This window comes from Vulpes vulpes, chromosome 8 (genome assembly GCF_048418805.1).
Source record: "Vulpes vulpes isolate BD-2025 chromosome 8, VulVul3, whole genome shotgun sequence".
Taxonomy (NCBI): Eukaryota; Metazoa; Chordata; class Mammalia; order Carnivora; family Canidae; genus Vulpes; species Vulpes vulpes.
In genome coordinates this window covers 13,068,230-13,096,096 of record NC_132787.1, presented here as the reverse complement: position 1 = coordinate 13,096,096, position 27,867 = coordinate 13,068,230, and the positions used below count along the sequence as shown (strand labels likewise).

The following is a 27,867-nucleotide window of genomic DNA, read 5'->3' as shown; positions in this document are numbered from 1 at the left end:
CAAAGAGTAGATCAATTGGTGGTTGCAAATATAGAGCAAAGAGTAATACAAGAGTATGGTTACAACACTGAAACAATTATACTAATTATCAAGAATATTTAATAAAATGTATAATCAGAAACAACCCAATACTTTTTAAATAAATTTTATGTGACTACATTGATAAAGATATATTTAATCTTCATTTATATATTTGTATATATTTATATGTTTATAAATATATGATCTTTATAGATTAGTAAGAGTGGATTTTAATGTGCCAAAAATTAGTGTAGATTATTTGAGTTCAGCAACAATATGCTGATCAGAGAGTGTTCATCATTCTTCATTATGATTTTTCTCTGAAACTAAATTTCTGCAGAACCCCAAAGGACTTCCCTAAAAATGTATTGTGCCCTGGTAGGGAAATAATCTGACTCAATGAAAACTAATCTATTATTTATACTATAGTATGTTCTTTATAAATGAGAAGTATTGCTGTTAGGTGGCAATAATATAATACTAATAATTATGCATAACAATAGGTATGATTTATTGAATATCTAGGACAATGCTATCCAAGAGAAATATCATGTGAGCCATGAATATGACCTACATACATAATTTAACATTTTTTAGTTGATGCATTTTTAAAAAGCGAAAAGACTGAGGTGGAATTAATTTTGGTTATGTATTTTATATATCCAAGATACAGTATTATCATCTAGAAATGAAATTTCTATATGATAGATTAGCTTTATAAAAAAGCTAATAAGAGATTTTACAATCTATTTTTCAAATTAAGTCTTAAAAGTCTGTATTTTGTATATATATCAGATGTCAATCAGGACTAGTCACATTTCAAGTAATCAATAGCTCTATGTTTCTATACTTTATTGAATAGTGAGGATCTACAATGCGGCATGTGGCAGGTGTTTTAGTACTAATAGTGAAAGGTATTCCATTTAAACAAACCCCTGAAATCAAGTTTAAAAGTTTTTATATGTTTAATGGAGGCAGAAGCTATTATTTTAGTCCATGGAACTCAAGTCCTTTAAAATGCCAGGACGTCACCATCAATGTGACATTTAATCCGATTTGAGATGCTGCGTGGAGAATAAGGGTAGTCTAACAGGGGTGTGTGGCTGGCTCAGTTAATAGACATGTGACTCTTGGTCTTGGGGTTGTTTGATCAAGCCTCATGTTGGGTGTAAAGATTAACTTTTTTTTAAAGATGGTCTAATAGGGATCCCTGGGTGGCGCAGCGGTTTGGCGCCTGCCTTTGGCCCAGGGCGCGATCCCGGAGACCCGGGATCGAATCCCACGTCGGGCTCCCAGTGCATGGAGCCTGCTTCTCCCTCTGCCTATGTCTCTGCTTCTCTCTCTCTCACTGTGTGCCTATCATAAATAAATAAAATTAAAAAAAAAAAATTAAAAGATGGTCTAATAAAGCTTAAGTAAATGTCTTAGTTTAAGTTTTGATTTTTAATGTTGGGATATTTATTTTCACCACAGAGAAAACAAAACTGATGACCTTTAACATAACCATTGCATTTTAACAGCACATGCCAAGATGCAAAGTGGTCTTGCACTGAAGCGTTATGTCCTGGAAGATGTAAGGTGGAAGGAAATTCAATCACCACCTTTGACGGCGTTAAATACCATCATCCTGGAAACTGTCACTACTTGGCCATCTATGTATGTAATAGCTTGGGACACTTGAGAAAATTGATGCACACAGCGAGTTATTCAACAAATTTGAACACAATCTTTACTTTAAATTACTATTAAAAAATAAGCAGCTCTTCAATTATTGATTACATATTTCAGTATCTGTTTTCTGTCACATATTGACATTGACAATTGGTATTACCTGTACTCCTTAGAAATTCCTTCCCAGGGGACTCCTGGGGGCTCAGCAATTGAGTGTCTGCCTTGGGCTCAGGGCGTGGTCCTGGGTCTGGGATCAAGTCCCACATTAGGCTCCCTGCAAAGAGCCTGTTTCTCCCTCTGTGTCTCTGCCTCTCTCTGTCTCTCGTGAATACATAAAATCTTAAAAAAAAAAGAAATTCTTTCCTAAACAAACAAACAAACAAAACCCCCCAAATTTCCTTTATCACTAGTAACTTTCTAAATATACTGGAAAAATATTTCTTTTTTCTATTTTTCTTTGCATGTGTTCACTAATGCTTCGATTGAAACTATCTTTTATGTTCCATGAAACATCTTCCTTTTTCATCATTATCCCTTTACGTTTATTTTAAGTTTTTATAATACAATTATCATCAGTATGATAGAGGCTATCCTTACTTTTAAATTCTTTCTCAGGACTAAAATTTTAAGTAATCTGAACTTCAATAAAAGATGGATTCCATCTTATAGCTTTGTACCTTTAGCTAGTCTGAAAATACAATTGTATTTAATCTTATTGGTAAGAAACCAAAATGAGCAGAATCTGTGACTCCTGAAGTGAGAGATGTGGGTCTTACTCAGTAATCTAAAAAATGTAGCCACTGCTACTAAAAGGCAGTTTTCCAGATCTTTCCTTCCTTTTATATTCTTCATATAATCCATGAAATTAGGGAATGAGGAAAACAAAAGGAAATATACCACAATACATGGAAAATTTGTTTCTTATATATTTGATTTCTGGATCTTGAAATGAGAACTGGAAGTCAGTGTTTGACATGGCTCATGTTATGGTTTTACAAATTCAAAACCTCTCACATTGGATTTAAATAGACACTATAGATTGTCTAGAGAATGAACCAGCTATGCTACCTCTAATTCCTACTAGTCTCTACAATGCAGCACTTTCCCTGGAAGAGAAGACAAAAAGTATTGATAAAAGACTTTTGACTTTGAAGTGACTATGAAAATCCACTATTTAAACTATTTAAATATAGTGTATGCAAAGCACTTGGACCTTCTATAAAACTTTTGGCCATTTCTAGACTTAGCACAGACTGAAAAAGGTTTTATTTTCAGAGGAGACTGATTAGATGTAGGAATAGTTTGTGTTTAAAATGCAAACATGCATTGTGACTGAATCACATGATAATAGCATATCATCAATGACATTTTAATAAATCAATGAAATTCATTTTTTAAACAGGATAAAGATTGGTCTGTTAGTGTTGAACTTCGTCCATGTGCAAGTGGCCAGTCAGGAACGTGCTTAAATAGTGTTACACTCCACTTAAATTCAGTAAGTAATCAGCTTCCTAAAGTTTATCCAGAGTAAAATTAATGATCCAATGAATTACTTCACAAATTCAGAATTTCAGTGGCTGAAGAGAGGCTTTACTGGGTAAGTTGAAATTACAAATAAGATTGTATAGAAAATTAGTAAAATCCCTGGAAGAGCTGGATAGTTCTAAGGCTCCTTAAGTATATAAAAATTATCATATACACACAACTGATGTGTTAATTACAGATCAGCTCATGTGTTTATTAAATTATTAAACTCTGTAGACCATTTAAGAAGGTAATTATATTTGTTTAGAGTTTCATGTATTTGGAACTGACACTGTAAATGGAAATAGACCTAAATGGGGAGGAATGACCCCAAGATTGGCCTTTGGTACGTAGAAGCCATTTGATCTTTGGAAATGGAAGTCGCTGTCTTGGATTGCAGTTTCCTCATCTACAAATTGTGGATGGAGATTCCTTTACAATTCTCCTCAAAGAATTGATAAGAAACAATGAAGCAACATAGGAGTGCTACAAAAGATGTTCTGTATTTTAGATAGTTAAAACTAATCCAATAAAATGAAACATTTTTATGGCACAAAAATTTAGGTTCATATATTACATTAAAATGAATTAATATTGCAAATAAACATGAACTAACGGTTATTTTCAATGTTAGTCTGTTTCAGTTGACAAATATGTGTTTGGTAGAAATGGAACAATCACAAGCAATAAGATGAAACACAAAAGCCAACGTTATGACTATTCAGGTAAGTTTAATACCATTAAAAAAAATCTAAGCTGCATTCATTTGTTCAGTTTTTAGGGACAGTAAAAATTTGTTTTTAACGGATATTAAAGTATAAAACCATTTTAATAAATAAAAAACTTAAATATTGTAGTCATTACTGTTAACATTATTATTTTAACAGATGGAGTGTATGTCTTCAAACCATCTTCCTCATACCTTCAAGTAGAAACAAACTTTGGTGTCAAAATGCAAATACAAATTGCTCCTGCAATGCAATTATATGTTTCACTGCCACCCAATGATTTCACAGAAACTGTAGGTAAGTCCCCTGGATGTGTTTTTATTTTCAAGGCTCTAATATGACCATCGTTTATTTTAATTTTCAGTTATCTTTCTATTAAGAACATGGGCTCATTAAGCATTTTTACTTAATGTTCCATTCAATATTGCAGTAAAACAGTTTCAACTGATAGTAAAGACAGTTTTATTTATTACAAAATCTATTCCCAAATGTTTTTCAGCAAATGTAAACATTTTAAGGTTTTTAAATTAAGGTTGTTTTTTTTAAAGTGAGGTTTAATAATATATGTTATATCTCACTTTGTTAATGTAAATTACAAAAGCTTTTACCTACAGAAGAAAAAGGTGGAAATATTATACATATACATCTTTTGAATATCAAGTTTCAAAGACAAGCTATATTACAATTTGTCTTTCTGCTCATAGATGACACGGTTACCTCTTTCTCAGAGGTTTTCTGTCATAAAAATTACTTGTTACATACCATCATGGATGTCAAACAAAACAAACAAACTGTGGGGCAAGCCCACAGTTACTAGTTTCAGACCATCTGAGCTTTTGTGACATGTCTTTACTCCAGAAGGTGACTTACTTATACATGGAGAAAAAATGTAAATTCATGGGTCAGAAGGCTCCGTATAAGAAAGCCATATAGCCCTTAACATGATTCAGCTCTCCACACTAATATTGAAAATATGCAGTCACAAATGCCCTGCTTTATAAGCATGCCTCCTACCTTGTTAAAGGAGGTTAAGTGATAGCGACACAGGAAAAACACAATGTTTGTGGCAAATGGTATCTCTGTGTTCCTGGAATTTGAATAAAATGGGCATTCATCTGAGGTGTCCTAAGATTATACTTATGTGTACAAAGGCTAACGACGACATTTCCTCAGATAGCTTCTGCTAGTTTTGATTTAAGCACAGAACTGAATGTGGTATGAGAATGTGAATCCAAAACACCGAGTAGGTTGAGGAAATGTTAAAATTTGTTCTGTGCTCTATACAGGACTCTGTGGTTCCTTCAACAACAGAGTAGAGGATGATTTAATGTCAAGTCAGAATATATTGGAGAAGACGCCTCAGACATTTGCTGATTCTTGGGAAATGATGCCCTGTCCTAAAGGAAATCCCTCTTCATGCATCAGTATAGAAAAAGGTATTGGTAATTGAGCATCAAACTCTGTAATTTAATATTTGGTGCTAGGAATTCTTATTCTGATAATAACATGAGACTATCAGATAATCCTAGGTTTAGCTAGAGTTTGTTGTACTGTCCCCAACAGTTTTACAGGGAACAGCAGAGAAACAGTCTGGCTGAGGGCGCAACTAGAAATCCCATCTTTAATCAATGAAGGGGGATCAACAGAGTTGTCTTTTCTATACCCATTCTGTTCCTCCTTGGACAGTTTTCTCTGTAGCTATAGAAATAGTAGGGTCAGAGGAAATCTTACAGATCTTTAATTTAGGCATGGGAGTCATCATTGGTTGAAATAGCAAAACCCAAACTGCTAAACTACTCAATGATAGAGCTGTAGCTAGATCTAGGTCTCCTAACTACTGCTTTATATATATTAATTATACCAAACATCAAATATAGATTTCTTCATTTTTCTTTCACTTATTTTATTTTATTTAAATTAAATTTGCCAGCATATAGAATAACACCCAGTACTCATTCCATCAAGTGCCTCACTTAGTTCCTGTCACCCAGTTACCCTATCCCACAACCCAACTCACTTTCCATAACCCTTTGTTCATTTCCCAGAGTTAAAAGTCTCTCATGGTTTGTCTCACTCTCTAGTTTTTCCCACTCAGTTTCCCTCCTTTCCCATATAGTTTCTTTCACTATTTCCCCTTTATCCATATCCTCTCCAACATTTGTTGTCTCCTGTCTTATTAATTTTAGACATTCTCCCTGGTGTGAGGTGATATCTCATTGTGGTTTTGATTTGTATTCCCCTGATGGCAAAGTGATATGGAGCATTTTTTCATGTGCTTGTTGGCCATGTCTATGTCTTCTATGGAAAAATGTCTGTTCATATCTTCTAACCATTTCATGACTGGATTATTTGTTTCTTGGGTATTGGGTTTGATAAGTTCTTTATAGATCTTGGATACTAGCCCTTTGTCTGATATATCATTTGCAGATATCTTCTTTCATTCCATAGGTTGTCTTTTAGTTTTATTGATTGTTTCCTTCACTGTTCAGAAGTTTTTTATCTTTATGAAGTCCCAATAGTTTCATTTTTGCTTTTGGTTCCCTTGCCTTCACAGATGTGTCTAGCAAGAAGTTGCTGTGGCCAAGTTCAAAAAGGTTGTTGCCTGTGTTATCCTTGGTATTTTGATGGATTATTGTCTCACATTTAGATATTGCAACCATTTAAGTTTATCTTTGTGTATGGTGTAAGAAAATGGTCCAGTTTCATTTTTCTGCATGTGGCAGTCCGATTTTCCCAACACCATTTATTAAAGAGACTGTCTTTTTTCCAGTGGATAGTCTTTCCTGCTTGTCAAATATTAGTTGACCTTAGAGTTGAGGGCCCATTTCTGGATTCTCTATTCTGTTCCAATGATCTATGTGTCTGTTTTTGTGCCAGTACCATACTGTCTTGATGATCACGGTTTTGTAACTCAGCTTGAAGTCAGGCGTTGTGATGCCCCCAGCATTGATTTTTCTTTTTCAGTATTCCTCTATTTGGGGTCTTTTCTGGTTCCATACAAATCTTAAGATTATTTGTTCCAACCCTGTGAAGAAAATCCATGGTATTTTGATATAGATTGCATTGAACATCTAAATTGCCCTGGGTAGCATAGACATTTTCACAACACTTATTCTTCCAATCCATGAGCATGGAATGTTTTCCATCTCTTTACATCTTCCTAATTTCTTTCAGAAGTGTTCCATAGTTTTTCGAGTATACATTCTTTACCTCATTGATTAGGTTTATTCCTAGGTATCTTATGGTTTTGGGTACATTTGTAATTAGGTTGTATTCCTTAATTTCTCTTTCTTAAATCTCATTGTTAGTGTACAGAAATGCCACTGATTTCTGTGCATTGGTTTTGTATCCTGCCACACTGCTGAATTGCTCTATGATCTGGCAATCTTGGGGTGGACTCTTTTGGGCTTTCTTTTTTTTTTAATTTTTTTTATTATTATTTATTTATGATAGTCACAGAGAGAGAGAGGAAGAGACACAGGCAGAGGGAGAAGCAGGCTCCATGCACCGGGAGCCCGATGTGGGACTCGATCCCGGGTCTCCAGGATTGCGCCCTGGGCCAAAGGCAGGCGCCGAACCACTGCGCCACCCAGGGATCCCTCTTTTGGGCTTTCTATATAGAGTATCATGTCATCTGCAAAAAGGGAGAGTTTGACTTCTTTGCAAATTTGAATGCCTTTTATTTCTTTTTGTTGTCTTATTGCTGAGGCTAGGACTTCTAGTACTATGTTGAATAGCAGTGGTGAGAGTGGGCATCCCTGTCATGTTCCTGATCATAGGGAAAAGGCTCTCAGTTTTTCCCCATTGAGAATGATATTTGCTGTGGGCTTTTCATAAATGGCTTTTATGATATTGAGGAATGTTCCCTCTCTCCCTACATTTTGAAGAGTTTTAATCAGGAATGGATGCTGTATTTTGTCAAATACTTTCTCTGTGTCTACTGAGAGGATCACATGGTTCTTGTTTTTTCTCTTATTTTTTTAAAAGATTTTATTTGTTTATTCATGAGAAACAGAGAGACAGAGAGGTAGAGACACAGGCAGAGGTAGAAGCAGGCTCCACACAGGGAGCCCGACGTGGGACTCGACCCCGGGTCTCCAGGATCAGGCCCTGGGCCAAAGTGGGGCCTAACCGCTGAGCCACCTGGGCTGCCCTGTTTTTTTTCTTATTGGTGTTATCTATCACGTTGATTGCTTTATGAATGTCGAAACACCCTTGCATCCCAGGGATAAATTCCACATAGTCATGGTGAATAATCCTCTTAATATACCGTTGAATCCTATTTGGCTAGTATCTTGGTGAGAATTTTTGCATCCATGTTCATCAGGGATATTGGTCTATAATTCTCCTTTTTGGTGGGGTCTTTGTCTAGTTTTGGGATCAAGGTGATGCTGGCCTCATAGAATGAGTTTGGAAGTGTTCCCTCCCTTTCTATCCTTTGAAATGGCTTTAGTAGAATAGGTATTATTTCTTCCTTAACATTTGATAGAATTCCCCCGGGCAGCCATCTGCCCTGGACTTTTGTGTCTTGGGAGGTTTTTGATGACTGCTTCAATTTCCTCAGTGGTTATTGGCTTATTCAGGTTTTCTATTCCTTCTTGTTCCAGTTTTGGTAATTTGTAAGTTTCCAGAAATGCATCCATTTCTTCCAGAGTACCTAATTTGTTGGCATATTGTTGCTCGTAATACGTTTTTTAGATTGTTTGTATTTCCTTGATATTGGTTGTGATCTCCCCTCTTTTGTTCATGATATTATTAATTTGAGTCTTTCCTCTTTTCTTTTAATATGGCTGGCTAAGGGTTTATCTATCTTATTAAATCTTCTAAGAACCAGCTCCTGGTTGTGTTGATCTGTTCTACAGTTCTGGTCTCTATTTCGTTGAGTTCTGCTCTAATCATTATCTCTCTTCTTCTGCTTGGTTTAGGCTTTATTTGCTGTTTTTTCTCCAATTCCTTTAGGTGCAAGATTAGCTTGTGTATTTTACAAATTTTTGAGGATGACTTGTACTGTGATGTATTTCCTACTCAGGACTGTTTTTGCTGTATTCCAAAGATTTTGAACAGTTGTATTTTCATTTTCATTAGTTTCCATTAATCTTTTTTATTTTTCTCTAATTTCCTGGTTGACCTATTCATCTTTTTAGTAGCATGCTCTTTAGCCTCTATGTGTTTGAGCTGTTTCCAAATGTCTTCTTGTGATTAAGTTCTAGTTTCAAAGTTTTGTGATCTGAAAATAGGCAGAGGAAAATCCAAATCTTTTGGTATCAGTTGAAACCTGATTTGTAACCCAATATGTGGGTCTTATCTGGAGAGTGTTCCATGTGCACTTGAGAAGAATGTGTATTCAGTTGCATTAGGATGGAATGTTCTGGGTGTATATGTGAAATCTCTTTGTTCTTATGTGTCATTCAAGGCCTTTGTTTCTTTGGTGATATTCTGCTTAGAACATCTCTCTCTTGCTGAGAGTGTTGTGTTGAAGTCTCCTGCTATTAATGTATTATTATCTATGTATCTCTTTTCTTTGGTTATTCATTGATTGATATACTTGACTGCTCCCACATTAAGGCCATACGTATTCATAATTGTTATGTCTTCTTGTTGGATAGATCCTTTAAGTATGATATACTGTCCTTCTTCATCTCTTACTACAGTCTTTGATATAAATTCTAATTTATCTGATATGAGGATTGCTACCCCAGCTTTCTTTTGAGGGCCATTTTAATGATAAATGGTTCTCCACCCCTTCATTTTCATTCTGGAGGTGCCCTTAGGTCTAAAATTCACCTCTTGTAGACAGCATATAGATGGGTCTTACTTTTTTATCCAGTCCAATACCCTGCATCTTTTGATGGGAACATTTAGCCCATTCACATTCAGAGTAACTATTGAAAGATACGAGGTTAGTGTCATCATATTACCTATACAGTTCCCATTTAAAAATACATCCTAGATGATTCCAAAGAGGTCAGAGGCCAGAAAATAATAATAATAATAATAATAATAATAATAATAAGAAGAAGAAGAAGAAGAAGAAGAAGAAAACAAAATAAAACAAAAAGACTATTGATATGAAAGACAATTTTTAAAACAAAATCGTAAGCATAATAATCAAAAAGAATAAAAAAGAAAAAGAATTGGGGAATGGTGAGAAAGTGGTGTTGGAGAGAGAATATAGTCTTTCCGAGGGGACCTAGAGGGTGATCCTCTTGGTTTTGAGTGTATTTTGTTCTGTGTGTTAGAAGATACCTAATTCCAAATTTATATAAATGAGCAAAACTTATACAGAGACCCAACATCGACCACAAAAACAGAAACAAGATAAAAGAGGGCAGCAGAATCGGAAGGAAGAGAGAATATAGTCTCACAGAATGTACCAACACAGTGTTCCACTTGGTTCTGTATGTATTTTGGTCCATGTGTTAGAAGGTGTTAACTTCCACCATTGTAGAATTAAATGAGACAGAAAAAAAACAAAACAAAAAAAACCGCATAATTCATATATCTACCAAAATTAAATTGAATACATTGAAGGAAATCCAATAATGGGATATATATCTAAGACATGTGATTTTAGAAAAATGAAATTCAAGAAGGAAAAAGCTTAAAATGAAGAGTTGGTAAACTATTGTAGTTAAGGAAGGAAAAGAGAAAAAAAATTGGAGATTTTTAACCTGACATATAAATGAATCATAATAAAAGAAGCCTCTAGTTCTATACACTATTTTCCCTTAGTCCTGGAGCTTTCCAGTGCTGTTTGGTCAGTAAACTTGCTCTTCCCTTGTTCTTCCAGCAGTTCTTCTGGAGGGTTCCTCTCTGCTCATTCACAGGTATCTGTGCCCCGCCTCTTGCCAGGTGGCCTGGCTCAGTGTGAACTGTTTATGCTGGGAGATGTTTGCTCCCTAGAGGCCCTGCCTCTCCCAGGTGAAAGGCAAGAAGAAGAAAAAAAAATTAAAAATGGTGGCACCCAGATCTCCAGCTCCTGAGCCAAGGGCTCCCTGAGAGTATGGAACTGCAATCTCTCAGTCCACACTGGCCTAGGTGCTTCTGGGGGCAGGTGCGGATGCACTGATCTGTACAAACTGAAGGGTGCCCAGCGACAGGAGAGCTCTTGCTATCCTGTGCCCTCCCGGGGTCTGTCTCTTCTGAAGCAAATTTAGGACAGGCTTCACTGCCCGTCCTGCAATTCTGCCTTATTTCCCTGCTGAGCACTTTTCAGAGAATACTCCGGAGCAGATTTTTAAAGTTCCCCCTTGTCCGGGGCTTGGCTTTTGTCTGGGGCTTGCTTTGTTTCCCCTTTCAGGCTGGGTTTTCCCAGCTTGCCGCGGTTCCCCTCCCTCACCTTTTTTCTTTGCCTTCCTACCTTGTCAGAAGTGATCACTCTTCTCTCTGTAGCATTCCAGCTGTTCTCTCTTTGCATCTCAAATCAAATTCATAGGTGTTCAGAATGTTTTAAAAGTTATCTAGGTTAAGTTTGTGGGACCAGATGCATTGAGGACCCCTTCTCTTTTGCCATCTTCCCAAATATGAATCTCACGAGGAAACCTTTATTCTTGTATGATTCAGCTCATGTTTTAGTTTACCAAAGTCTTCCATAAATGTCAATTCAGTTTATTCCCAAAATACTCATGAAAGGCATGGATAAGGTTATTATCTCCATTAATGTAGATTTTGATAATGGAGTCCAGATAGAGTGTAATTAATAAGGACTAAAGATGAAGTTGTAACCCAAGTATTTTATTTATTTATTTAATATATTTTTATGGAAGTATAGTTGACAATGTTGCATTAGTTTCAGGTGTACAACATGGTGATTCTACAAGTCTATACAATGTCATACTCACTACAAGTGTGGCTACTATCTGTCACCATACCATGCTATTACAATATGACTGATTACATTCCCTGTAGTAGACTATTTATTTATTTATTTTTAATATTTTGTTTATTTACTCATGAGTGATGCAGAGAGAGAGAGGCAGAGACACAGGCAGAGGGATAACCAGGCTCCCCACAGGGAGCTTGATGTGGGACTTGATCCCTTGACCCTGGGATCTCACCCTCAGCAGAAGGCAGATGCTCAACCACTGAGATACCCAGGTGTCTCTGTGCTATACCTTTTATCCCTGTGACGTATTTATTCCATAACTGGAAGCCTGTATCTGCCACTCCCATTCGCCCATTTTGCCCACCCCCCCATCTGCTTCTCTCCTAGCAATCATCAGTTTGTTTTCTATATTTATGTGTCTGTTACTGATAACCCAAGTATTTTTAATTGAAATCTGTCTCTTATTGTTCCCTTAGTGTTGCTGACTTTAATGATCACTTTATCTTATGTTACTTCTTTCAAAAATAATGCAATGCAATGGAAAGTAAATTAGAATGTATTATGTCGGGATCCCTGCGTGGCTCAGCGGTTTAGCGCCTGTCTTCGCAGGGCGTGATCCTAGAGGCCCAGGATCGAGTCCCACATCAGGCTCCCTGCATGGAGCCTGCTTCTCCCTCTGCCTGTGTCTCTGCCTCTCTCTCTCTCTCTCTCTCTCTCTCTCTGTGTGTGTGTGTGTGTGTGTGTACTCTCATGAATAAATAAATAAATAAAATCTTTTAAAAAATGTATTATGTTTAGGGATGCCTGTGTGGCTCAGTGGTTTAGCACTTGGTGTGATCCTGGAGTCCCAGGGTCGAGTCCCATATTGGGCTCTGTGCATGGAGCCTGATTCTCCCTCTGCCTATGTCTCTGCCTCTCTCTCTCTCTCTGTTTGTCTCTCATGAATAAATAAATAAAATCTTTAAAAAATGTATTATGTTTATATGTTAGTTATTTTTTTTTAATTTATTTATTTGAGAGAAGGGGCTGAAGGGGGAGAGGGAGAGGGAGAGAGAAATCCAAGCAGACTGTACTCTGATGCGGGGCTTGATCTCATGACCCTGAAATCATGACCTAAGCTAAAACCAAAAGTCAGATGCCCAACCCACTGTGCCACCCAGGCACCTCTAATTAGTTGTTTCTATATTAATCTGCTTATTTGAAACAAATGTCTAATCAGCTTTTGACAATATTTAAAAATTACAAAGCCATTCATTCCTTTTTTAAAGTTTCATTTAACCTGTTATGATTTATAGAATGAGTTGATAGAACCCCATCTACATGGTAATACATATTTCATGGTTTAATTGTCATGTTATTTTGTTTTGCAAGTGTTGCAATGAGAATAATTAAAATGAGAATAGGTAAAAACAAATGTATATCTCATAAGAAACCAAGCCAATTTATATTAAGTTTATATTAACACTTGAGAGCTATATAAATTAACAATCTCAATTTTCAATGTTTTTTATTTAACTTAATAAAATAAAATACAGGCAATTAAACTATGCTTAAATGAGCTGTTAGTAGGATTTACATTAAAAACGGTGATACCCTGGTACAAGTTTGTCAAAATTTTAGAAATAATTGTCTTCAATGTCCTTTTAATATATTCAGTCAGCTTCCTTTATTGCTTCCTGGTGACAGTAACTTTAGAAGCCAATTAATAGGGGATCCCTGGGTGGCTCAGCCATTTAGTGCCTGCCTTCAGCCCAGGGCATGATCAAATAAATAGTTTTTAAAAACTAAAACATTTTAAAAAGAAAGATTTTGCCTCTTAGCTGCTTAAGGTACTTCTGTTTATATCATGCTATTTTTATATATATTGATAATAAATTAGATATGTTATAGCAAAAGCACTTTAAAAACACAATTACACTTTTTTAATTAAAAAATTATGACATTATTGATACTAATTTTGAGTGCATGAATTTTCTTCCAGAAATATTTGCTGAAAATCATTGTGGAATTTTTCTTGATTCACCTGGGCCTTTTGCTTCCTGCCATCCAATTGTGAATGTTAAACCATATTATGAGGTATGTGAGGGTCTAAGATTAACAGCTCTTTTTGTGAAATATTTTGATAATATCAATAGAAGCCTATAGACATTAAAAATTTTCAAGTAATGGGCATTGTCTGTAGATTTAGACATAGGTTTAAATTTAACATTGGATTCCACTAATTTATTCAGTTGTTAGATATAGCAATTTTAAAAAATGGTACTGGAACATAACCCCAAATGAGAAAAATCTTGAATAAGTTTCTCTGCTTTTTCCAAGTTCTTTGAAAACTTAGTTAATATTTGATTTGCTACTTTGCTTATTTCAAAAATAAATATTTCCCCAAGTTTTAAGACAGATTTTTTTTTCAAGGAAGAGGAATGGTTATGAACTGAATTAAGATACCCAGTTTATCTGTTCTTGTGAATATTTTCATGATGAAATGTACATTAATTTCTTAAAGGAATGCAAAAAATACACTTGTACTTGTAAAAACAGTAAAGATTGCTTGTGCACGATTTTTGGCAACTATGTGAAAGCATGTGCTGAGAAAGAAGTATACATGGTGGGATGGAGAACTGGACTATGTGGTAAGTAGGACAGGGGCTTTTTAGATAACTTTCCTTTCACTTTTACTGTAGAGTGTGTCTGCGTGTGTGTAGTTTAGAAACACATACTTACAAATTTGTATTTGGTTTTTTCAAAGATGATTTTCGTTTTTTTAAAAAAATATGTTTGAGTGATCCTTGCATTTTTACTTCTTGAGTCTTTTATCTTGATTTAATATATTCATTTTTAAATAAGAGCAGAATATACATGGATTTATATATGAACATAGGTTTCTGTTCAGTTTTATATGATGAAATTTAATATTCCAACTCCTACTACATTTTAAAAGGATAGTTAAATATTAATAACATTGTATTTTATTTATTTTAAAGATCTATTTATTCAGAGAGAGAGAGTATATGGAGGAGGAGTGCTGTGCAGAGGGATGGAGGGACAGAGTGGGGGGCAGACTCTCTGCTGGGTGCAAAACCCACATTAGGGTTTGATCTCCTCTCCTGGAGATCATAACTTGAGCTGAAACCAAGAGGCAGACACTCACCCAACTAAGATGCCCTGGTGCTCCGATATTAATAAAATTTGAAAAAACAAATAGAAATAAATAAATTAGGCACTCAACTATCATATTTATTGAATCTTGCTTTAAATATTTATTGCAGTATTTGAATATGACTTTATAAAAATACTTGGCTTACCAATAAAAAACTTCATAGAAATACATTTTCTGTAGATTATACTTAATACCTCATAGCCCATATCTAATTAATAAAGGCTGTTGAGTTTACCTCCAAAATTTCCCTTAAATCCATTCACATTTGTCCATCTCTATGGGCATCACCCTAGTTTAAAAAAAATTTTTTTTTCTCCTGGGTGATTGCAATTGCCTCCTTCAATATTCACTTTTTCTATAAAGAAATCAGTGTACTCTTTAAGTAAAACCAAATAAAACTAACCTTATTAGGTGACATTCCAGTCTATAACAAGTCAGTGGCTTCTCATTGTTCTTTCTTTCTTTTTTTTTTTTTTTTTACTTAAGTTTCAAGTGTTTGTTTGTTTATTTATTTATTTTGGTTTTGTTTTTATTCAAGTGTGATTTGCCAATATATAGCGTAACACCCAGTGCTCATCCCCTCAAGTGCCCTCCTCAGTGCCTGTCACCCAGTTACCCCAACCCCCCGTCCACCTCCCCTTCCACAACCCTTTGTTCATTTCCCAGAATTAGGAGTCTTTCATGGTTTGTCTCCCTCTCTAATTTTTCCCACTCATTTCCCCTACTTTCCCTTAAAATTCCTTTAACTATTTCTTATATTTCCCATATGAGTGAAACCCTATGATGATTGTCCGTCTCCGATTGATTTATTTCACTCAGTATAATACCCCCCAGTTCCATCTATGTTGAAGCAAATGGTGGTATTTGTCCTTTCTAATTCTATGTCTGGGGAACAGCCTAAGTCAGAAGAAAGGGAAATTCTTTCAAAGAACAAGCAGAAGAATAGAAGCTATAAATGCAGAGACAAAAATCAGTGGTTAGAACTTTGAGGGCCTTCGATGTTCTTCGATCGATAGATGAATGGATAAGGAAGATGTGGTATATATATATATATATATATATATATATATATATATATATATATACACAATGGATTATTACTCAGCTTCTCATTGTTCTAAGGCTAAAGGCCATTCCTCTGCTTGCTCTTTGGAAGAATTTCCCTCTCTTATGACAGATTTTCATGGAGTGCAAGTTCCCAGTTGTACATATTAGAGCTTCCCATCTTCCTTCCTTATAGCATGTGCCATAATTTTCCTTCCCCCAGAAATATAAGCCATATGACAGCAGTATATTTCCTATCTTGTTTATGGGCTTAACTCCACCAGGATGTGTAAATATAAACATATAATAGGGACTCAATATTGACTTAAAAAAAGAATGAAAAATAAAAATAACAAGTAATTTTTCTTGATTATTCATAACCTCAATTGTGAATAATTCACCTGTAAATATCAAGTTAAAGTAAAATTGTTAATTTTCCTGAATGTATACATATTCACTATTTTTTATTCCTATACCAACAGATTCCTCTTGTCCACGTAACCTCGTTTTCAAGTACAATATAAAAGCCTGCAATAAAACTTGTCGATCATTGTCAGAAAGATATAGGAGCTGTGATATAGAAGGTGTTCCATTTGATGGATGCACTTGCCCTGATGGAATGTACCAGAATAATGAAGGGAATTGTGTTCCGAAATCTCAGTGTGACTGCTACGTAAGTGGCGAGGTCATGAAACCAGGAAAACTCATCAATATTAATAACAACAAATGGTATGGAAATTACATATATACTTGTCATGACTTTGAAATTAAAGGACTGTCCTTTTTAGAGAAATAGACTGTTCTTAAAGTCTTCGTTAGACCTGTCGCTTTTTAAATTTTCTACTTCTTACTGAAGTTAGTTATTGCTCTCTTTAAACTTAAGTGCTCACTGCATTATAATGGCTCTAACTGATGTGTCCTACTTTTGTTTGGTTTTAAATACCAATAGAAAAACATTCTAGCAGTATGTATTCTACATACAGAGAATGCAAACTGGTTTTCTATTGAGACAATGCTTTCTAGTTGTCTCTCAGCATTCACCATTCGACAAACACTTATTAAATAGATGTTTGCCATGTGCCAGGCCTTGTGCTAAGGGCTGAATTTACAAAGATGAGTGAACATTGTCTTGGACTCACAGAACAAAGGTGCTGACTATTGCAAGGAGGTTTGTATACTATAATATGGGAGCAGAAAGGCCAGTCACTACTTGAGGAGATAATGAGAACTTCTCAGAGAAGAACATCATTTGAATTTTCCTAAGAAATGAAACTTTTTCCAGACAAAATTAAAGTGGGAAGAGAGATTTCCAGGAGAGTAAACAGAATGAAACTATCACTTAGCAATGAACAATTTTTCTTGGCCATTTAAAAGGAAAGCATAGGTAACAACCCCTTTCCATCACAGCATACAAAAAACATTTGGTTGGGGTTTGATAATGATACTTTCTCTGCAGATGTTAAGGAATCATTAGGTTACTTTTTTTAATGAAACTTAGGCTATCACCTCCAAATTATGGCTCCCTTTATTATTACCCTATTTCAGACCCACATGAGCTCTTACTGGCATCATTGTGAAGTATAACTTGCCTGTTCTTTTCTTTGCCTTGCTTCTGTCTCGTATTTCTTGCATTACCTCTAAAACGACTAACCTAAAACATTATTCCGATTGTGCCACTTAGCTGTTCAGGAACTTTAATGGTGACAGTTGCCGGAAGAATAGAAACAAGCTTGCTTGGCATTTAAGACTATCTGAAATCTGGCCCTGACTTGCTTTTACCACTTGCCCTTAGCATGCTTCTTGCCTCCTATCCAAACAAATCATTGGCATATCTATTGTTCTTTCTGGCATCACAGCTTCCCATCTTATCAGCAGTATCTGGTGACTCTTACTTGCCCATCAAGATCCAGCCATCATTTTCATGTTGTCTCTGATGTCATGTAGAACCTTGATTGTACATTCCTATGATATGAACAGGGCTGTATCTTATAATTTGGTACATGTAATAGAGTTTGTGAGCCACTGTGTCTCATTCATCTACTTGTGATAAGACTTGTGAATGAGAGGTTAAATTTGCTTTTTGGGGGGAGGGGAGGATCCAATCTCTTTATTGTCAGGGTATCCTCCCTGTGACCCTCCCCTCTCCGAACATATAGAAAAACTCAAAGCCTGAGAGTGTCTTGGGAGGGGAAGTAGAGTGTAGGGAAACCTCTGTGCTCTGCCCTCTGGCCTGGGCAGTGCCAACAGGGAGGGCGCATGGGGAGGGGAGGCCAATTATCCAGCCTGCAGAGGGTGTGACACTGGCTGCGATGTGTGGGGGAGGAGGTGCCTGCTGCCAGATCTCCTGGGACCCACCAGGGGTAGTGTCCAGGGGTGGGTGTCTAGCTTTGGGCCTGGTCCAGTGCACACCCTTCTGCCAGTGGCCATTGCTTCTATCAGGCTGCTTACTGCAAGGCCTCATCCTATGCGTCCACGTCCTGGCTATGCTCCAGCTCTTCCTCACTGTGTGTCAGCAGCCCCTCCTCATCGCCATCTTCTGGAGCCTGTGCTTCTTCCTGGGGCATGCCTGCCTCAGAAGTTGTATCAAGAAGTTGTCATTGAAGTTTAAATGTATAATTTTCTTCTATTTCCAGTATCTGTCGGGATGGAATTTTTCTTTGCCAGACTCCCATTAATTCAGCCCAACGTAAGTGTTGAAATCATGATACAATCTATCTACTCGGGTTAAAATAAGAAGATCAAGATGCCCTTGATTAACAATTTCCTTTATCCTGCAGAGAATTGTTCTGGAGGAGCCGAGTATGTTGACTGCAGGAACCCTAGGGCACAGGGAAGAGTTGATGGTAAATGTGGCACTTGGAGCATGCCTGGTTTTGATGTAAGTGACATGGCATTGCAGTTTAGCCTTTTCAAACATTTCATTGTGTCAAGATGGATACAAACTAAAACATCAGTGAAAAATAATTGAAGGTCATATTTATTGTGTTATTTTGACTTGTCAAATGTTGGCTCTAAATGTATACTTGGTCTGTATTTATGCATTGTAAATTAATGCTGGTACTGTGACATGTTAGAATAGTACCTTACAGTGTACATTTTATATTTATTCTCATAGGAGAACTTGCCTTGCAAAGCTGGGTGCTACTGTCCAGTAGGCATGGTGCGAAATTCTAAAGGGAACTGTGTCTTTCCTGAAGACTGCCCATGTTCTTTTGGTGGATCAGAGTATGACCAAGGAAGTGTTACTTTGGTTGGCTGCAACAAATGGTGAATGATCAAGAATTACTATTTTATATGTTTTGGATATTAGAAAGTACAGTCTGCTTTTATTTTTATAAGAAAGAAGTCATATTTGGTTTGTGTGAAAAATATTGGTCAAATATAGTTTAAAGTGCTCTTTTTAAAATAGAAACTTTAGATTATTTTATTTTTATTGAAGTATAATTGATATACAATATTATATTAGTTTTAGATAACTAAATAAATATAAGTAACATAAATAACATGGTGATTCAACAATTATATACATAATGAAATGATCTGTCACCATATGAAGTTATTACAATATTATTGACTATATTCTCTCTTGCACTTTTGGAAATAGAAAGTTCATTTGGCATTTTATATGGTGAACATCATATAATATAATGACAACTGCAAAATTTAAATCAATATAAAACAAGGTTTTTTGCTTCTTTATAAAAGTAGTATGAATATGTGAATCTTGGCATAATATAATTACCACACTCTATCATTTTTTTTCTTTTAGTACTTGCATAAAAGGATCTTGGAGCTGTACACAAAATGAATGTCAGACCGTCTGCCACATCTATGGGGAAGGTCATGTGAGAAGTTTTGATGGTAAAAGCTACAGCTTTGATGGTCTCTGCCAGTATTCATTTGTTGAGGTAATGACTAGTGTGTTTTGTTATAATGTTTTTATTCTTAATAATTAATTTGTAGACGAGCTCTGGAGAATTTTATTGTCAAAATGTGAAGTTTAAAGCAATAGTACCTCAAATGTTTTTCAAAGAAAGTGAAATATAACACAGTGGAATGCTGACTTGGGAGGCAGTAGGCCTAGATTTCAGTCCTGACTTTATCATTTCTTTGATGTAACTCTGGCACATTCCTTAATCCCTCTGTGTCTCAGTTTCCTTATCTGTAAAATGGGGGTGGAAATAGCCACCATAGTATAGTATTGGAACACATACTAAGTGTTCGATAAATGTTAGATATCATCATTTTAAGAGCAGCACTTACAGCAACAATGACAGTTACCATTTTATAAGTGCTTCTTTGCCAAGCAAATTTATTACATTTAATTATGACAATACTCAAAAGTTGTGAAGATGAAGAGATTGAGGTTTAGAGAAGTTAAGCAATATGAACTGCTAAGTAGAAGATGCCATATTCAAACCCAGATCTGTGTCATTCCAGAGTTCATGCTTAGCAGGTGCTAAGCTGCTTCCTAAGTCACATCTAATCACTGAAATTTGAATTGTTTTGTATTTATGTATTAGTTTTGGCTGAATATCAAGTTTCATAAAAATCACAAAGGGAGGAAAACACCTTTATCATCTAGCTATTTTCAGAGCCTAGAACTAAATCGATGGTTATAAACTAGATTATATAATTTAAGTACTGTTTACCTATGGTCTAATTCTGAACTTGTATAGAAGTAACAGGAAAAGGGCCAAGTGAAAGCAAATTAACTAGGTTGGACTCAGCTAAGACTACTATCTGTATATGCAGTTAAACTCTTGTCTTTTGGAAATTCCCTAATATAGCATATGGTAATTTATTGAGTTTAAGGTATCACTGTCTAAGAATTAGTTGATGCAAATATTGTACTTGAGTTCCACATCACTGATATTTATTAACTATTATTATAATTTACTTCTTAAAGGATTATTGTGGTCGTGAAAATGGCACGTTCCGTATTTTAACAGAAAGCATCCCATGCTGTGAAGATGGGCTTACATGCTCAAGAAAAATCATAGTTTCTTTTCAGGTACAGTACTATTTCTCTTTATATATTTTTTCCCTTAGATTATGAATAGCCAGATAAAAACGGGTGTTATTGTAAGTCTATCTTAATTTACAGGATCAGAATGTTGTCTTGCATGATGGAAAAGTAACAGCATCCAAAATTGCAGAAAGTAAGGAATGTGGATTCAATGGAAATACATATTCTGTGCATACTGTTGGCCTGTACCTGATTCTGAAATTTTCAAATGGAATAACCATAATCTGGGATAAGAATACAAGAGTTTCTGCTATATTGGATCCTCGATGGCATGTACGTATATCATTAATAAGTGATGAACGGGGAAGCAAAATAATTTGTTTCTGAGATAATTTGTCAATGGAAAGTGATAGAGTGGTAGTTTCGGTCATAGAACAAGCCTGCCACATACGGAACCTTATCATGAAACATGAAATGTAATCAAAGATGATAGAATCTGGTAAAAAAAAAAAATGCAATGAACCTGAGACATTCTAGTTTAACCTTGATTGGTTACTCTAGTTTAAGCATGCTTGGGTACAATTTTAAGGTACCTGGTGAATGAATAAAATTAAGTGTATTTCTTGGGGCAAATATTCTAGGAACCTAGAGTGTATACTCCTGTATAATTTAAAGCTAGTGAATATAATTTGTTTTTTACGATTCTGAAATTGTAAAATTAAATTCTAATTCTCTTTTTTTTAAATTTTTTAATTAATTTTTATTGGTGTTCAATTTACCAACATACAGAAAAACACCCAGTGCTCATCCCGTCAAGTGTCCACCTCAGTGCCCGTCACCCATTCCCCTCCAACACCCGCCCTCCTCCCCTTCCACCACCCCTAGTTCGTTTCCCCGAGTTAGGAGTCTTTATGTTCTGTCTCCCTTCCTGATATTTCCCAACATTTCTTTTCCCTTCCTTTATATTCCCTTTCACTATTATTCATATTCCCCAAATGAATGAGAACATACACTGTTTGTCCTTCTCCGATTGACTTATTTCACTCAGCATAATACCCTCCAGTTCCATCCACGTTGAAGCAAATGGTGGGTATTTGTCGTTTCTAATGGCTGAGTAATATTCCATTGTATACATAAACCACATCTTCTTTATCCATTCATCTTTCGATGGACACCGAGGTCCTTCCACAGTTTGGCTATTGTGGCCATTGCTGCTAGAAACATCGGGGTGCAGGTGTCCCGACGTTTCATTGCATCTGAATCTTTGGGGTAAATCCCCAGCAGTGCAATTGCTGGGTCGTAGGGCAGGTCTATTTTTAACTCTTTGAGGAACCTCCACACAGTTTTCCAGAGTGGCTGCACCAGTTCACATTCCCACCAACAGTGTAAGAGGGTTCCCTTTTCTCCGCATCCTCTCCAACATTTGTTGTTTCCTGCCTTGTTAATTTTCCCCATTCTCACTGGTGTGAGGTGGTATCTCATTGTGGTTTTGATTTGTATTTCCCTGATGGCAAGTGATGCAGAGCATTTTCTCATGTGCATATTGGCCATGTCCATGTCTTCCTCTGTGAGATTTCTCTTCATGACTTTTGCCCATTTCATGATTGGATTGTTTGTTTCTTTGGTGTTGAGTTTAATAAGTTCTTTATAGATTTTGGAAACTAGCCCTTTATCTGATATGTCATTTGCAAATATCTTCTCCCATTCTGTAGGTTGTCTTTTAGTTTTGTTGACTGTATCCTTTGCTGTGCAAAAGCTTCTTATCTTGATGAAGTCTCAATAGTTCATTTTTGCTTTTGTTTCTTTTGCCTTTGTGAATGTATCTTGCAAGAAGTTACTGTGGCCAAGTTCAAAAAGGGTGTTGCCTGTGTTCTCCTCTAGGATTTTGATGGAATCTTGTCTCACATTTAGATCTCTCATCCATTTTGAGTTTATCTTTGTGTATGGTGAAAGAGAGTGGTCCAGTTTCATTCTTCTGCATGTGGATGTCCAATTTTCCCAGCACCATTTATTGAAGAGACTGTCTTTCTTCCAATGGATAGTCTTTCCTCCTTTATCGAATATTAGATGACCGTACATTTCAGGGTCCACTTCTGGGTTCTCTATTCTGTTCCATTGATCTATGTGTCTGTTTTTGTGCCAGTACCACACTGTCTTGATGACCACAGCTTTGTAGTACAACCTGAAATCTGGCATTGTGATGCCCCCAGCTATGGTTTTCTTTTTTAAAATTCCCCTGGCTATTCGGGGTCTTTTCTGATTCCACACAAATCTTAAAATAATTTGTTCTAACTCTCTGAAGAAAGTCCATGGTATTTTGATAGGGATTGCATTAAACGTATAAATTGCCCTGGGTAACATTGACATTTTTACAATATTAATTCTGCCAATCCATGAGCATGGAATATTCTTCCATCTCTTTGTGTCTTCCTCAATTTCTTTCAGAAGTGTTCTATAGTTTTTAGGGTATAGATCTTTTACCTCTTTGGTTAGGTTTATTCCTAGGTATCTTATGCTTTTGGGTGCAATTGTAAATGGGATTGACTCCTTAATTTCTCTTTCTTCAGTCTCATTGTTAGTGTATAGAAATGCCATTGATTTCTGGGCATTGATTTTGTATCCTGCCACGCTACCAAATTGCTGTATGAGTTCTAGCAATCTTGGGGTGGAGGCTTTTGGGTTTTCTATGTAGAGTATCATGTCATCGGCGAAGAGGGAGAGTTTGACTTCTTCTTTGCCAATTTAAATTCTAATTCTCAATCTTAGTTAACACCAAATCATTTTGTGATATAAAATATCTTGGATTAAACAAGTGTAGACTCTTATCCACAGATTCTAGTTTCCTTACAAAATTTGGAATTTAAAATAGATTTGTGATAGGGTCACCTGGCTGGCTCAATCAGCAGAGCATATGACCCTTGATCTCAGGGTTGTGAGTTTAAATTCCATGTTGGGTGTGGAGCCTAGTAAAAAGAATAATAAAATAGATTCATGGTACTATATATAATCATAATTTCCTTATCTATATGTGTCTATATACAACTGTAGTATTGCTCATTTTTAAATTTTCCTTTCTGATCTCATCTCTTAATATCTCTGTATCCATAGTGCAACCTACTTGTTGATTTCCCTTTCTGATCTCTGTAGGGCAAAGTGTGTGGTCTTTGTGGAAATAATAACGGTGACCTCAAGGATGATTTCATAACAAGACATTCAACAGAAGCTATTGGAGCACTGGAATTTGGAAATAGCTGGAAAACGAGTCAAAAATGTTCAGACACACTACAACAAAATTTCCCATGTGACTCAAACCCATACTGTAAAACCTGGGCTGTGCAAAAATGTGAGATCATCCGGGACAGCATTTTCAAAGAATGCCACCACAAGGTAGTGTGGCTCTGAGAGCCGTGACACCGTCCCCCACAAGGTTTTGCTCCCAGAGACTCATGTGCTGTACTCTATCTAGGTGGACCCCGAAGCTTACTTAGAAGCATGTATTGAAGAAGCCTGTGCATGTGACACGCAGGGGAAGTACTTGGGATTCTGCACAGCTGTGGCTATGTACGCAGAGGCATGCAGCGCAGTTGGAGTCTGTGTCACATGGAGAAAACCAGATCTCTGTCGTAAGTAAAGTCCATGTGTTGTTCTTTAAAAATGTAATTAGATCCAATTGTTTTGCTAGGTAATCAGTCTCCCTCTCATATTTCCTATAAATACATATTCTTGGGCAGCCCAGTTTAGCGCTGCTTTCAGCCCAGGATGTGATCCTGGAGACCCAGGATTGAGTCCCACATAGGGCTCCCTGCATGGAGCCTGCTTCTCCCTCTGCCTGTGTCTCTGCCTCTCTCTCTGTGTGTTTCTCATGAATAAATAAATAAAATCTTTAAAAAATACATATTCTTGTACCTAGAAAGTTTAAAAAACATGTTAATATGTTTATCATGGGAAAAGTACCTATTTTAAAAAATAGAGCACCCAGCACAGCACATCACGTTCAATTTTAGTTACGTAAGTTCTTGTGTTAACAGGAGAAAAATTAAATACTGATGGAAAACATCTCTTATTTATATTTAGATGAACAATGAACTGTTTACTTATCTTGGTATAGTCATATATCCTTAAACATTTACCTCATCTACTACTTTGGGTTAAAGTCCTCAAGAATTATTTTTTAAAACTTTTATAGAGCACTCGTCCAGACAAACTATAAAATGAATATAAGCTGAATCTCGGTATGTATGGAATATGATTAATTTAGCAGAAATCAGTCAACTCTTTCCATTCTAATGGAAAGTATCATGAGAGAGAATATGATAAATGAGAAATATTGCCATTGAATCCACATTTTGTTCAGTTTATCATGCAAAACTGAAATCTTTAGTTACCTCATTCAGGAATGGCTATTTATATATTAAATAAGCCTGATTTCCCCAGACTTATTTTTGTAACTTAAGCTTGAGCATTGGAATTATGAATCTGGACTATTATCTAAAATATCTCAAAATGGGAAAATCAATAAACTTTTCTACTTCAAACCAACCTTAGTGTGAAATGTCAAAAGAAAGTGCTGTTTTGATCCTATATGCTTCCCCTCCATTTTTTGTGAACTACTTCAGCTTGTATGGCAATTTGGGTAAAGCCAACGGGACTTGATAATTCAGACTGATATATTCTAGGTCTGTTTATTGTTAATACCATCCAAAATCCCTTTTAAGAATGCTTTGGAAAATGAAAGGTGAAAATCATCATATAATGAATGGCAATAATTTGAAATGATTCAATTATAGCTGTCTTCTGTGATTATTATAACGAACCTGGGGAATGCAGTTGGCGCTATGAACCTTGTGGTACAGTGACTACAAAAACATGCAGAGACCAAGTTATTGGCCAGAAATTTTCTGCAGTTTTAGAAGGTAAAGTGTATTTTTGTAATATCTATGAAATAGTGCAAATTTTATTGATATTTTAAAACTGAAAAATGATGTTAGTTTCTGCCAATTCAGTCCTATATTTTGTAAATTAATGAATAGATATTTATATTTATCATGATGTTAATATTTCTACATTAGAAACATTTTCTTTAGACATAAATAATTTGTTTAATAAGACAGATGGTGGGGAGAAAACACAGCGCTATGATCCCATTGTCAGTTTTTATACCTTCTGTTAGACAATATAATTTATTGAGAATATAGTTTCAGAATGCAATGTATAGTATAGTCCAATTAACTATATCCCACACTTAAATAGTACTTTCTTCTTAGCATCACATATCTTAGGAAGAAGTGGCAAGAGAACAAGATGATGAAAAAACTTCCCAAAGTTGCCTCTGTGTTAGCTCCCAGGCTTTGGGATCTTTCAAACTCATTTTATTATGATATCTGGATCTTCATCTATCCTTATTAAAATAGATATTTAGAACTGGCATTCACATTTCAAGATAGGTGTTTATCAAAGCCTTGTATTATGTTCGACATCATGCCATCATTAAAGTAGCAAATTTCTTTAAAATACCTTAGGAAACATTTTAGAAAAAAATAAACCATCCAAAATTTGTAAGTTGTTAGGTTGATATTCCGTTGCAAGAGTATTTGAATCTTATTCAATTTATATATTTTCATTAAGAATGTGATATCATTTTGCTATTATCTGCTTCAGTTTCTGTAATCATTTACATAACTTTACAAATATATAATGTAGTATGACACATTTCTATAAACAGAAATGAACCGTGGGTCATTTTTCATACAGGTTGTTATGCTAAGTGCCCGGATCATGCTCCTTATCTGGATGAGAACCTCATGAAATGCGTCACTTTATCTGAGTGCAGCTGCTTCTATAATGATATCATACCAGCAGGTGGAGTGATTCAGGATAACTGTGGAAGAACATGGTACATTCTCTATTAAATTTCCAATAAATAATTCTGTTTCTTACAGTTTTATTTAGAAAAAAATTAAAAATATATAGATATAAATTTTAGCTCTCTTATTTCTAAATGAGAAAGCTCATATTGAGTTTTACGTAGGTTGTGCCAGTTATTTTGTACTTTCAGTAAATCCACATATCAACAAATGGTTTGTTAAATCTTATAATACAGAAGACAGGACAGAAAAAGTCACTTGTAATTTTAGGTAAAAAAAGTTTTAATTCTGTAAATATAAGATCATGTTTATAGGCTTCAGACAATGACATGGAAGCAAAGAGGGGAAGTCTATAGTAGAGCAGCATGACCATCAGTGTCATGTTTGAAGCCAAAAATGTAAGAACCAAACTTTACAGCTTGACTGCAAAACATTCCTTCAGGTATCAAGAATGCCTCAGTGAAATGATTATGAATAACAAGTAGTACAGCATGTGAACAAAATAAGCATATTCCTGGGGAAACAATTATTTACTGTGCTCTAATTTGTTTTTGTTTTGATTTTTCAAGGTTAGACAATTTGTTGTTAAATTTGGGAGGTGTATATCATTAGAAGTTAAAATTTCAACCTCATTTTTTTTTAATGTAACTTTCAGCTATTGCATCGCAGGAGAATTGGAGTGCAGTGGTGAGTACTTGCTTTTTACTTGAATTGAACTAGGGAAGGAGAGGTAAAGGCTAGGAATTTTTTCAGATCATCAACAGCAAAGAAGTAGGTACTTAAGGCTTTCAACTGCTCCTTCCTTACTGGTTTGGGACAATTCCACTGCACTGTATTTGTTCACTTCGGGTCACTTCAAAACCAAATCTGCTAAGGTATTCCAACAGCTGGCTAATGGAGGCAGGCAGTTCTGCTGCTGCATGGGAGCCCCTGACCATATGTAGGCACTGGGAATTGAGGGAGTGAGACATAAGTCACAATCATTTCATAAGGGAATGGAACAAAAGGTGAGGATTAGATGGATAGAATTAAATGATTGAAGGATCACTTATGAGCAACAGAGA

At 35.7% G+C, this 27,867-nt stretch overlaps 1 protein-coding gene across 1 annotated transcript in view; it reads left to right on the top strand.

Annotated features, from left to right (window-relative positions):
* LOC112921200 (mucin-19) overlaps positions 1-27,867 on the top strand; it is a 63,028-nt gene that overhangs the window by 23,141 nt on the left and 12,020 nt on the right. Inside the window, exons 13-31 of the mRNA XM_072767890.1 lie at positions 1,542-1,677; positions 3,095-3,187; positions 3,851-3,941; positions 4,104-4,241; positions 5,231-5,380; positions 13,751-13,845; positions 14,273-14,399; positions 16,453-16,699; positions 18,604-18,656; positions 18,748-18,848; positions 19,086-19,237; positions 19,740-19,878; positions 20,880-20,984; positions 21,078-21,272; positions 24,087-24,326; positions 24,406-24,562; positions 25,727-25,852; positions 26,691-26,832; positions 27,459-27,490. Of these exons, the coding sequence (XP_072623991.1) occupies positions 1,542-1,677; positions 3,095-3,187; positions 3,851-3,941; positions 4,104-4,241; positions 5,231-5,380; positions 13,751-13,845; positions 14,273-14,399; positions 16,453-16,699; positions 18,604-18,656; positions 18,748-18,848; positions 19,086-19,237; positions 19,740-19,878; positions 20,880-20,984; positions 21,078-21,272; positions 24,087-24,326; positions 24,406-24,562; positions 25,727-25,852; positions 26,691-26,832; positions 27,459-27,490 (2,519 nt within the window). The remainder of the gene's footprint in view (positions 1-1,541; positions 1,678-3,094; positions 3,188-3,850; positions 3,942-4,103; positions 4,242-5,230; positions 5,381-13,750; positions 13,846-14,272; positions 14,400-16,452; positions 16,700-18,603; positions 18,657-18,747; positions 18,849-19,085; positions 19,238-19,739; positions 19,879-20,879; positions 20,985-21,077; positions 21,273-24,086; positions 24,327-24,405; positions 24,563-25,726; positions 25,853-26,690; positions 26,833-27,458; positions 27,491-27,867) is intronic.